General features: G+C 62.2%; 1 protein-coding gene across 1 annotated transcript in view; it reads left to right on the top strand.

The window, feature by feature from the left end:
• The window catches only part of klc2 (kinesin light chain 2), a 53,179-nt gene that overhangs the window by 24,699 nt on the left and 16,176 nt on the right, over positions 1-12,304 (top strand). Inside the window, exon 10 of the mRNA XM_085976312.1 lies at positions 1,123-1,175. Coding sequence (XP_085832438.1) covers positions 1,123-1,175 — 53 coding nt within the window. The remainder of the gene's footprint in view (positions 1-1,122; positions 1,176-12,304) is intronic.

Raw genomic sequence — 12,304 nt, 5'->3', positions numbered from 1 at the left:
CATCCCGTACCGATTCTTCCTTATGTTCTTCAGCCGTCACAGCCTTATAATTACAGTCAACACTAAGGCACCGAAGTGCTTGTAAATAAGTATCCAAAGATTCTCCCACCTGCTGCCTACGGGCAGATAGAAGATGACGTGCGAATACCTCATTCTTTGGTTTAACAAAAATCTTTTCCAATGTAGAAATAGCCTCTTCATAAGTTTTACAGTGCAAAATATATTTATATACATCCGGGTCAATGTAGTTGATCAGCATATTCAGCTTATTTAGAGCCTCTTGATCCAACACGCCCAAAAAGTTTTTAAATGTACAATACCAATGTTTCCATTTATCATCCACTCCAGCAGAATTGGGGTCAGCCTTGAATCGTTCTGGTTGAAGATATCGCTCCATTCTAACAAAAAGTTAATAAATTGAAATAAAGAATAGATTTGCCTTCCAAAGTTAGGCTTTATTAACTTTAAAATTAGCAGCATATCTTTCTACATCCAGTCCCAACTAAGGCTAGAAAAGGACTGAATTTAAGGTAGCCACAACACACCATGTGATCATCAACTACCAATGAGATTACAACACATATCCCAAGGCAGTTAACAAACAACGAATCATAATACTTTTACTAATCAAGGAATAATCACCACAAGCTCAGGCAGCGGGCGGCCGAGGGGGTCGTCCGGCCGGATTGCCTCCCTCTCTTCCGCGGCCATGTTCGCGGCCGGGTGGCCCTGGAGATGGAGCACGCGGTGTCCGCCGGCGAGCTCGAGCTCTTTCGTGACCGGTGGGCGCCGCGGGGACTGGAGTGCGTAATCGATTTAAGAGGCCAAATTTTAATTTGATTAATCGGGTTATTTAAAGGGTTTATTTGTTTAAGGGTTTTACTTTTTGGGTTTTAAAAAAAGAGGACAAGCTCCCTCTACACTGTCCCCGTCAAACACTCCCGGGGCAGGTACAGCACGGGTTAGATACAGAGTAAAGCTCCCTCTACACTGTCCCATCAAACACTCCCAGGGCAGGAACCCGAGTGAGAGTCAGCACCTTCAGAGGTCTGGGGAAGGGGAGGTGACCGAGGAACATGTGCCTGAGACTGAAAATGTCCCTGTGATTCTAACTGCCTGCAGGTGAGAATAAACCCATTTGGATGCATGCTGAGGAACGAGAGGAGCAGAGCAAGGTAAGCAACACTGGCTCGTCTATCAACCCAGACCTCGCTCGGCCCTCCGATCAGTCCCTGGGCCTGTCGGCAACAACAACTTGTATTTACACAGCGCCTGTAACGTAGTAAAACATCCCAAGGCGCTTCACAGGAGCGTAAATCAGACACAAATCAGACCCCGAGCCACATACGGAGATATTAGGACAGGCGACCAAAAGCTGGGTCAAAGAGGTCGGTTTTAAGGAGCGTCTTAAAGGAGGAGAGAGAGGCGGAGAGGTTTAGGGAGGGAATTCCAGAGCTCAGGGCCCAGGCAGCTGAAGGCACGGCCACCAATGGTGGAGCGATGGAAATTGGGCGACGAGCAAGAGGCCAGAATTGGAGAAGCGCGGAGATCTCGGGGGGTTGTAAGGGCTGGAGGAGGTTACAGAGATAGGGAGGGTTGTAGGGGCTGGAGGAGGTTACAGAGATAGGGAGGGTTGTAGGGGCTGGAGGAGGTTACAGAGATAGGGAGGGTTGTAGGGGCTGGAGGAGGTTACAGAGATAGGGAGGGTTGTAGGGGCTGGAGAAGGTTACAGAGATAGGGAGGGTTGTAGGGGCTGGAGGAGTTTACAGAGAGAGGGAGGGGTGTAGGGGCTGGAGGAGGTTACAAAGATAGGGAGGGTTGTGGGGCTGGAGGAGGTTACAGAGATAGGGAGGGTTGTAGGGCTGGAGGAGGTTACAGAGATAGGGAGGGTTGTAGGGGCTGGAGGAGGTTACAGAGATAGGGAGGGTTGTAGGGCTGGAGGAGGTTACAGAGATAGGGAGGGTTGTAGGGCTGGAGGTGGTTACAGAGATAGGGAGGGTTGTAGGGGCTGGAGGAGGTTACAGAGATAGGGAGGGTTGTAGGGGCTGGAGGAGGTTACAGAGATAGGGAGGGTTGTAGGGGCTGGAGGAGGTTACAGAGATACGGTGGGTTGCAGGGGCTGGAGGAGGTTACAGAGATAGGGAGGGTTGTGGGGCTGGAGGAGGTTACAGAGATAGGGAGGGTTGTAGGGGCTGGAGGAGGTTACAGAGATAGGGAGGGTTGTGGGGCTGGAGGAGGTTACAGAGATAGGGAGGGTTGTGGGGCTGGAGGAGGTTACAGAGATAGGGAGGGTTTTACAATAACAGATACAGTACCCGGGAGTGAGTTACAGGTTGGAATCTAATCGAGAGGTTCGGGTGGTTTATATATAGAACTAGCTAGAGTGCCCGGCGGTGCCGAGGATTTTTTGAGGGCATGTTGTTGGAAGAGAGAGAGAGCGCGAGTGGGGGGAAGAGAGAGAGAGCGCGAGTGGGGGGAAGAGAGAGAGCGCGAGTGGGGGGAAGAGAGAGAGCGCGAGTGGGGGGAGGAGAGAGAGCGAGTGGGGGGAGGAGAGAGAGCGATGGGGGGGGGAAGAGAGAGAGCGCGAGTGGGGGGAAGAGAGAGAGCGCGAGTGGGGGGGAAGAGAGAGAGCGCGACTGGGGGGAAGAGAGAGAGCGCGAGTGGGGGGAAGAGAGAGAGCGCGAGTGGGGGGAAGGGAGAGAGCGCGAGTGGGGGGAAGGGAGAGAGCGCGAGTGGGGGGAAGGGAGAGAGCGCGAGTGGGGGGAAGGGAGAGAGCGCGAGTGGGGGGAAGGGAGAGAGCGCGAGTGGGGGGAAGGGAGAGAGCGCGAGTGGGGGGAGGAGAGAGAGCGCGAGTGGGGGGAAGGGAGAGAGCGCGAGTGGGGGGAAGGGAGAGAGCGCGAGTGGGGGGAAGGGAGAGAGCGCGAGTGGGGGGAGGAGAGAGAGCGCGAGTGGGGGGAAGGGAGAGAGCGCGAGTGGGGGGAAGGGAGAGAGCGCGAGTGGGGGGAAGGGAGAGAGCGCGAGTGGGGGGAGGAGAGAGAGCGCGAGTGGGGGGAGGAGAGAGAGCGCGAGTGGGGGGGGGGAGGAGAGAGAGCGACCGGGGGGAGGAGAGAGAGCGACGGGGGGGGAGGAGAGAGAGCGAGCGGGGGGAAGAGAGAGCGCGAGCGGGGGGAAGAGAGAGAGCGCGAGCGGGGGGAGGAGAGAGAGCGCGAGCGGGGGGAGGAGAGAGAGCGCGAGCGGGGGGAGGAGAGAGAGCGCGAGCGGGGGGAGGAGAGAGAGCGAGCGGGGGGAGGAGAGAGAGCGACCGGGGGGGAGAGAGAGCGACCGGGGGGAAGAGAGAGCGACCGGGGGGAAGAGAGAGCGACCGGGGGGAAGAGAGAGAACGACCGGTGGGAAGAGAGAGAGCGACGGTGGGGGGGGAAGAGAGAGAGCGACTGGGGGGGGAAGAGAGAGAGCGACTGGGGGGGAGGAGAGAGAGCGAGTGGGGGGAGGAGAGAGAGCGAGTGGGGGGAGGAGAGAGAGCGACTGGGGGGGGAAGAGAGAGCGCGACTGGGGGGGGGGAAGAGAGAGCGACTGGGGGGGGAAGAGAGAGCGCGACTGGGGGGGGGGAAGAGAGAGAGCGACTGGGGGGAAGAGAGAGAGCGACTGGGGGGGAGGAGAGAGAGCGAGTGGGGGGAGGAGAGAGAGCGAGTGGGGGGAGGAGAGAGAGCGAGTGGGGGGAGGAGAGAGAGCGAGTGGGGGGAGGAGAGAGAGCGAGTGGGGGGAGGAGAGAGAGCGAGTGGGGGGAGGAGAGAGAGCGAGTGGGGGGAGGAGAGAGAGCGAGTGGGGGGAGGAGAGAGAGCGAGTGGGGGGAGGAGAGAGAGCGAGTGGGGGGAGGAGAGAGAGCGAGTGGGGGGAGGAGAGAGAGCGAGTGGGGGGAGGAGAGAGAGCGAGTGGGGGGAGGAGAGAGAGCGAGTGGGGGGAGGAGAGAGAGCGAGTGGGGGGAGGAGAGAGAGCGAGTGGGGGGAGGAGAGAGAGCGAGTGGGGGGAGGAGAGAGAGCGAGTGGGGGGAGGAGAGAGAGCGAGTGGGGGGAGGAGAGAGAGCGAGTGGGGGGAGGAGAGAGAGCGAGTGGGGGGAGGAGAGAGAGCGAGTGGGGGGAGGAGAGAGAGCGAGTGGGGGGAGGAGAGAGAGCGAGTGGGGGGAGGAGAGAGAGCGAGCGGGGGGAGGAGAGAGAGCGAGCGGGGGGAGGAGAGAGAGCGAGCGGGGGGAGGAGAGAGAGCGAGCGGGGGGAGGAGAGAGAGCGAGCGGGGGGAGGAGAGAGAGCGAGCGGGGGGAGGAGAGAGAGCGAGCGGGGGGAGGAGAGAGAGCGAGCGGGGGGAGGAGAGAGAGCGACCGGGGGGGAGAGAGAGCGACCGGGGGGAAGAGAGAGCGACCGGGGGGAAGAGAGAGCGACCGGGGGGAAGAGAGAGAACGACCGGTGGGAAGAGAGAGAGCGACGGTGGGGGGGGAAGAGAGAGAGCGACTGGGGGGGGAAGAGAGAGAGCGACTGGGGGGGAGGAGAGAGAGCGAGTGGGGGGAGGAGAGAGAGCGAGTGGGGGGAGGAGAGAGAGCGACTGGGGGGGGAAGAGAGAGCGCGACTGGGGGGGGGGAAGAGAGAGCGACTGGGGGGGGAAGAGGGAGCGCGACTGGGGGGGGGGAAGAGAGAGAGCGACTGGGGGGAAGAGAGAGAGCGACTGGGGGGGAGGAGAGAGAGCGAGTCGGGGGAGGAGAGAGAGCGAGTGGGGGGAGGAGAGAGAGCGAGTGGGGGGAGGAGAGAGAGCGAGTGGGGGGAGGAGAGAGAGCGAGTGGGGGGAGGAGAGAGAGCGAGTGGGGGGAGGAGAGAGAGCGAGTGGGGGGAGGAGAGAGAGCGAGTGGGGGGAGGAGAGAGAGCGAGTGGGGGGAGGAGAGAGAGCGAGTGGGGGGAGGAGAGAGAGCGAGTGGGGGGAGGAGAGAGAGCGAGTGGGGGGAGGAGAGAGAGCGAGTGGGGGGAGGAGAGAGAGCGAGTGGGGGGAGGAGAGAGAGCGAGTGGGGGGAGGAGAGAGAGCGAGTGGGGGGAGGAGAGAGAGCGAGTGGGGGGAGGAGAGAGAGCGAGTGGGGGGGAGGAGAGAGAGCGAGTGGGGGGAGGAGAGAGAGCGAGTGGGGGGAGGAGAGAGAGCGAGTGGGGGGAGGAGAGAGAGCGAGTGGGGGGAGGAGAGAGAGCGAGTGGGGGGAGGAGAGAGAGCGAGTGGGGGGAGGAGAGAGAGCGAGTGGGGGGAGGAGAGAGAGCGAGTGGGGGGAGGAGAGAGAGCGAGTGGGGGGAGGAGAGAGAGCGAGTGGGGGGAGGAGAGAGAGCGAGTGGGGGGAGGAGAGAGAGCGAGTGGGGGGAGGAGAGAGAGCGAGTGGGGGGAGGAGAGAGAGCGAGTGGGGGGAGGAGAGAGAGCGACTGGGGGAAGAGAGAGAGCGACTGGGGGGAAGAGAGAGAGCGACGGTGGGGGGGGAAGAGAGAGCGACTGGGGGGGGAAGAGAGAGCGACTGGGGGGGGAAGAGAGAGCGACTGGGGGGGGGGAAGAGAGAGCGCGACTGGGGGGGGGGAAGAGAAAGCGACTGGGGGGGGAAGAGAGAGCGCGACGGGGGGGGGAAGAGAGAGAGCGACTGGGGGGAAGAGAGAGAGCGACTGGGGGGAAGAGAGAGAGCGACTGGGGGGAAGAGAGAGAGCGACTGGGGGGAAGAGAGAGCGACTGGGGGGAAGAGAGAGCGACTGGGGGGAAGAGAGAGCGACTGGGGGGAAGAGAGAGCGACTGGGGGGAAGAGAGAGCGACTGGGGGGAAGAGAGAGAGCGACTGGTGGGAAGAGAGAGAGCGACTGGGGGGGAAGAGAGAGAGCGAGTGGGGGGAAGAGAGAGCGCGAGTGGGGGGAGGAGAGAGAGCGAGTGGGGGAGGAGAGAGAGCGAGTGGGGGGAGGAGAGAGAGCGAGTGGGGGGAGGAGAGAGAGCGAGTGGGGGGAGGAGAGAGAGCGAGTGGGGGGAGGAGAGAGAGCGAGTGGGGGGAGGAGAGAGAGCGAGTGGGGGGAGGAGAGAGAGCGAGTGGGGGGAGGAGAGAGAGCGAGTGGGGGGAGGAGAGAGAGCGAGTGGGGGGAGGAGAGAGAGCGAGTGGGGGGAGGAGAGAGAGCGAGTGGGGGGAGGAGAGAGAGCGAGTGGGGGGAGGAGAGAGAGCGAGTGGGGGGAGGAGAGAGAGCGAGTGGGGGGAGGAGAGAGAGCGAGTGGGGGGAGGAGAGAGAGCGAGTGGGGGGAGGAGAGAGAGCGAGTGGGGGGAGGAGAGAGAGCGAGTGGGGGGAGGAGAGAGAGCGAGTGGGGGGAGGAGAGAGAGCGAGTGGGGGGAGGAGAGAGAGCGAGTGGGGGGAGGAGAGAGAGCGAGTGGGGGGAGGAGAGAGAGCGAGTGGGGGGAGGAGAGAGAGCGAGTGGGGGGAGGAGAGAGAGCGAGTGGGGGGAGGAGAGAGAGCGAGTGGGGGGAGGAGAGAGAGCGAGTGGGGGGAGGAGAGAGAGCGAGTGGGGGGAGGAGAGAGAGCGAGTGGGGGGAGGAGAGAGAGCGAGTGGGGGGAGGAGAGAGAGCGAGTGGGGGGAGGAGAGAGAGCGAGTGGGGGGAAGAGAGAGAGCGACTGGGGGGAAGAGAGAGGGCGACTGGGGGGGGAAGAGAGAGAGCGACTGGGGGGAAGAGAGAGAGCGACTGGGGGGAAGAGAGAGAGCGACTGGGGGGAAGAGAGAGAGCGACGGTGGGGGGGGAAGAGAGAGCGACTGGGGGGGGAAGAGAGAGAGCGACTGGGGGGAAGAGAGAGAGCGACTGGGGGGGGAAGAGAGAGAGCGACTGGGGGGGGAAGAGAGAGAGCGACTGGGGGGGGAAGAGAGAGAGCGACTGGGGGGAAGAGAGAGAGCGACTGGGGGGAAGAGAGAGAGCGACTGGGGGGAAGAGAGAGAGCGACTGGGGGGAAGAGAGAGAACGACTGGTGGGAAGAGAGAGAACGACTGGTGGGAAGAGAGAGAGCGACGGGTGGGGGGGGAAGAGAGAGCGACTGGGGGGGGGAAGAGAGAGCGCGACTGGGGGGGGGAAGAGAGAGAGCGACTGGGGGGAAGAGAGAGAGCGACTGGGGGGAAGAGAGAGCGACTGGGGGGAAGAGAGAGAGCGACTGGGGGGAAGAGAGAGAGCGACTGGGGGGAAGAGAGAGAGCGACTGGGGGGGAAGAGAGAGCGACTGGTGGGAAGAGAGAGAACGACTGGTGGGAAGAGAGAGAGCGACTGGGGGGAAGAGAGAGAGCGACTGGGGGGGGAAGAGAGAGCGACTGGGGGGGGAAGAGAGAGCGACTGGGGGGGGAAGAGAGTGAGCGACTGGGGGGGAAGAGAGAGAGCGACTGGGGGGGAAGAGAGAGAGCGACTGGGGGGAAGAGAGAGAGCGACTGGGGGGAAGAGAGAGAGCGCGAGTGGGGGGAAGAGAGAGCGCGAGTGGGGGGAAGAGAGAGAGCGCGAGTGGGGGGAAGAGAGAGCGACTGGGGGGAAGAGAGACAACGACTGGTGGGAAGAGAGAGAACGACTGTGGGAAGAGAGAGAACGACTGTGGGAAGAGAGAGAACGACTGGGGGGAAGAGAGAGAGCGAGTGGGGGGAAGAGAGAGAGCGAGTGGGGGAAAGAGAGAGAGCGAGTGGGGGGAAGAGAGAGCGAGTGGGGGGAAGAGAGAGAGCGAGTGGGGGGAAGAGAGAGAGCGAGTGGGGGGAAGAGAGAGAGCGAGTGGGGGGGGGGAAGAGAGAGAGCGAGTGGGGGGGGGGAAGAGAGAGAGCGAGTGGGGGGAGGAGAGAGAGCGAGTGGGGGGAGGAGAGAGCGAGTGGGGGGAAGAGAGAGAGCGAGTGGGGGGAGGAGAGAGAGCGAGTGGGGGGAGGAGAGAGAGCGAGTGGGGGGAGGAGAGAGAGCGAGTGGGGTCGAGGAGAGAGAGCGCGAGTGGGGGGAGGAGAGAGAGCGACTGGGGGGAAGAGAGAGAGCGACTGGGGGGAAGAGAGAGAGCGACTGGGGGGAAGAGAGAGCGACTGGGGGGAAGAGAGAGCGACTGGGGGGGAAGAGAGAGCGACTGGGGGGAAGAGAGAGAACGACTGGTGGGAAGAGAGAGAACGACTGGTGGGAAGAGAGAGAACGACTGGTGGGAAGAGAGAGAACGACTGGTGGGAAGAGAGAGAGCGACGGTGGGGGGGGAAGAGAGAGCGACTGGGGGGGGAAGAGAGAGAGCGACTGGGGGGGAAGAGAGAGAGCGACTGGGGGGAAGAGAGAGAGCGACTGGGGGGAAGAGAGAGAGCGAGTGGGGGGAAGAGAGAGAGCGAGTGGGGGGAAGAGAGAGAGCGAGTGGGGGGAAGAGAGAGAGCGAGTGGGGGGAAGAGAGAGAGCGAGTGGGGGGAAGAGAGAGAGCGAGTGGGGGGTAAGAGAGAGAGCGAGTGGGGGGAGGAGAGAGAGCGAGTGGGGGGAGGAGAGAGAGCGAGTGGGGGGAGGAGAGAGAGCGAGTGGGGGGAGGAGAGAGAGCGAGTGGGGGGAGGAGAGAGCGAGTGGTGGGAAGAGAGAGAGCGACGGTGGGGGGGGAAGAGAGAGCGACTGGGGGGGGAAGAGAGAGAGCGACTGGGGGGGAAGAGAGAGAGCGACTGGGGGGGAAGAGAGAGAGCGACTGGGGGGGAAGAGAGAGAGCGACTGGGGGGAAGAGAGAGAGCGAGTGGGGGGAAGAGAGAGAGCGAGTGGGGGGAAGAGAGAGAGCGAGTGGGGGGAAGAGAGAGAGCGAGTGGGGGGAAGAGAGAGAGCGAGTGGGGGGAAGAGAGAGAGCGAGTGGGGGGTAAGAGAGAGAGCGAGTGGGGGGAGGAGAGAGAGCGAGTGGGGGGAGGAGAGAGAGCGAGTGGGGGGAGGAGAGAGAGCGAGTGGGGGGAGGAGAGAGCGAGTGGGGGGAGGAGAGAGAGCGAGTGGGGAGAGGAGAGAGAGCGAGTGGGGGGAGGAGAGAGCGACTGGGGGGAAGAGAGAGAGCGACTGGGGGGAAGAGAGAGAGCGACTGGGGGGAAGAGAGAGAGCGACTGGGGGGAAGAGAGAGAGCGACGGTGGGGGGGGAAGAGAGAGAGCGACGGTGGGGGGGGGAAGAGAGAGAGCGACGGTGGGGGGGGAAGAGAGAGAGCGACGGTGGGGGGGGAAGAGAGAGCGACTGGGGGGAAGAGAGAGAGCGCGAGTGGGGGGAAGAGAGAGAGCGCGAGTGGGGGGAAGAGAGAGAGCGCGAGTGGGGGGGAAGAGAGAGAGCGCGAGTGGGGGGAAGAGAGAGAGCGCGAGTGGGGGGAAGAGAGAGAGCGCGAGTGGGGGGAAGAGAGAGAGCGCGAGTGGGGGGAAGAGAGAGAGAGCGACTGGGGGGAAGAGAGAGAGAGCGACTGGGGGGAAGAGAGAGAGAGCGACTGGGGGGAAGAGAGAGCGACTGGGGGGAAGAGAGAGCGACTGGGGGAAGAGAGAGCGACTGGGGGGAAGAGAGAGCGACTGGGGGGGAAGAGAGAGAACGACTGGTGGGAAGAGAGAGAACGACTGGTGGGAAGAGAGAGAGCGACGGTGGGGGGGGAAGAGAGAGCGACTGGGGGGGGAAGAGAGAGAGCGACTGGGGGGGAAGAGAGATAGCGACTTGTGGGAAGAGAGAGAGCGAGTGGGGGGAAGAGAGAGCGAGTGGGGGGAAGAGAGAGAGCGAGTGGGGGGAAGAGAGAGAGCGAGTGGGGGGAAGAGAGAGAGCGAGTGGGGGGAAGAGAGAGAGCGAGTGGGGGGAAGAGAGAGAGCGAGTGGGGGGAAGAGAGAGAGCGAGTGGGGGGAAGAGAGAGAGCGAGTGGGGGGAAGAGAGAGAGCGAGTGGGGGGAAGAGAGAGAGCGAGTGGGGGGAAGAGAGAGAGCGAGTGGGGGGAAGAGAGAGAGCGAGTGGGGGGAAGAGAGAGAGCGAGTGGGGGGGAAGAGAGAGAGCGAGTGGGGGGGAAGAGAGAGAGCGAGTGGGGGGAGGAGAGAGAGCGAGTGGGGGGAGGAGAGAGAGCGAGTGGGGGGAGGAGAGAGAGCGAGTGGGGGGAGGAGAGAGAGCGAGTGGGGGGAGGAGAGCGCGAGTGGGGGGAGGAGAGAGAGCGCGAGTGGGGGGAAGAGAGAGAGCGCGAGTGGGGGGAAGAGAGAGAGCGCGAGTGGGGGGAAGAGAGAGCGACTGGGGGGAAGAGAGAGCGACTGGGGGGGAAGAGAGAGAACGACTGGTGGGAAGAGAGAGAACGACTGGTGGGAAGAGAGAGAGCGACGGTGGGGGGGGAAGAGAGAGCGACTGGGGGGGGAAGAGAGAGAGCGACTGGGGGGGAAGAGAGATAGCGACTTGTGGGAAGAGAGAGAGCGAGTGGGGGGAAGAGAGAGCGAGTGGGGGGAAGAGAGAGAGCGAGTGGGGGGAAGAGAGAGAGCGAGTGGGGGGAAGAGAGAGAGCGAGTGGGGGGAAGAGAGAGAGCGAGTGGGGGGAAGAGAGAGAGCGAGTGGGGGGAAGAGAGAGAGCGAGTGGGGGGAAGAGAGAGAGCGAGTGGGGGGAAGAGAGAGAGCGAGTGGGGGGAAGAGAGAGAGCGAGTGGGGGGAAGAGAGAGAGCGAGTGGGGGGGAAGAGAGAGAGCGAGTGGGGGGGAAGAGAGAGAGCGAGTGGGGGGAGGAGAGAGAGCGAGTGGGGGGAGGAGAGAGAGCGAGTGGGGGGAGGAGAGAGAGCGAGTGGGGGGAGGAGAGCGCGAGTGGGGGGAGGAGAGAGAGCGCGAGTGGGGGGAAGAGAGAGAGCGCGAGTGGGGGGAAGAGAGAGAGCGCGAGTGGGGGGGAAGAGAGAGAGCGCGAGTGGGGGGAAGAGAGAGAGCGCGAGTGGGGGGAAGAGAGAGAGCGCGAGTGGGGGGAAGAGAGAGCGCGGCTGGGGGGAAGAGAGAGCGCGGCTGGGGGGAAGAGAGAGCGCGGCTGGGGGGGAAGAGAGAGCGCGGCTGGGGGGAAGAGAGAGCGCGGCTGGGGGGAAGAGAGCGCGGCTGGGGGAAAGAGAGAGCGACTGGGGGGAAGAGAGAGCGACTGGGGGGAAGAGAGAGCGACTGGGGGGAAGAGAGAGCGACTGGGGGGAAGAGAGAGCGACTGGGGGGAAGAGAGAGAACGACTGGTGGGAAGAGAGAGAGCGACTGGGGGGGGGAAGAGAGAGAGCGACTGGGGGGGAAGAGAGAGAGCGAGTGGGGGGAAGAGAGAGAGCGAGTGGGGGGAAGAGAGAGAGCGAGTGGGGGGAAGAGAGAGAGCGACTGGGGGGGAAGAAGAGAGCGACGGGGGAAGAGAGAGCGACTGGGGGGGAAGAAGAGAGCGACTGGGGGGAAGAAGAGAGCGACTGGGGGGAAGAGAGAGAGCGACTGGGGGGAAGAGAGAGAGCGACTGGGGGGAAGAGAGAGAGCGACTGGGGGGAAGAGAGAGAGCGACTGGGGGGAAGAGAGAGAGCGACTGGGGGGGAAGAGAGAGAGCGACTGGGGGGAAGAGAGAGAGCGACTGGGGGGAAGAGAGAGAGCGACTGGGGGGGAAGAGAGAGAGCGACTGCGGGGGGAAGAGAGAGAGCGACTGCGGGGGGAAGAGAGAGAGCGACTGGGGGGAAGAGAGAGAGCGACTGGGGGGGAAGAGAGAGAGCGACTCGGGGGGAAGAGAGACCCTAATTGACAAACACGTTCACCATAACAAAAGCAAAATCTACGCATGCTTTGTAGATTTCAAGAAAGCCTTCGACTCCATCTGGCGTGACGGTTTATTCCTGAAACTTATCGAAAGTGGGGTAGGAGGGAAAACATATGATGTAATTAAATCAATGTATAGAAACAACAAATGTGCAGTTAAAATTGGAGACAAACAAACAAAATACTTCCCACAGGGGCGGGGGGGGGTGACGCAGGGCTCGCCAATCTCACCGACACACTTTAATATTTACATAAATGGATTGGCAAAACTACTTGAACAATCTACAGCACCCGGCCTCACCCTATATGAATCCAAGGTTAAATTCCTCCTCTATGCAGATGACCTGGTTCTGCTGTCACCAACTAAAGAGGGTCTACAGCAGAACCTGGACCTGCTGGAGTCGTACTGCCAGACTTGGGCCCTGACAATAAATCCCCAAAAAACCAAAGTCCTTGTGTTCCAGCAAAGATCCAAACATCAGGGACCCAAAATAAATTTCACAGTAGGAACAACCAAAATTGAACCAACCACTAACTACACATACTTGGGCTTAAAAATCAGTTCTACGGGAAACTTCAAACTGGCT

This window comes from Somniosus microcephalus, unplaced genomic scaffold, assembly GCF_052327205.1.
Source record: "Somniosus microcephalus isolate GS21.2 unplaced genomic scaffold, FLI_Smic_1.0 unresolved_chr2, whole genome shotgun sequence".
NCBI classification, from domain to species: domain Eukaryota; kingdom Metazoa; phylum Chordata; class Chondrichthyes; order Squaliformes; family Somniosidae; genus Somniosus; species Somniosus microcephalus.
This window is presented reverse-complemented; position numbering and strand designations above follow the sequence as displayed.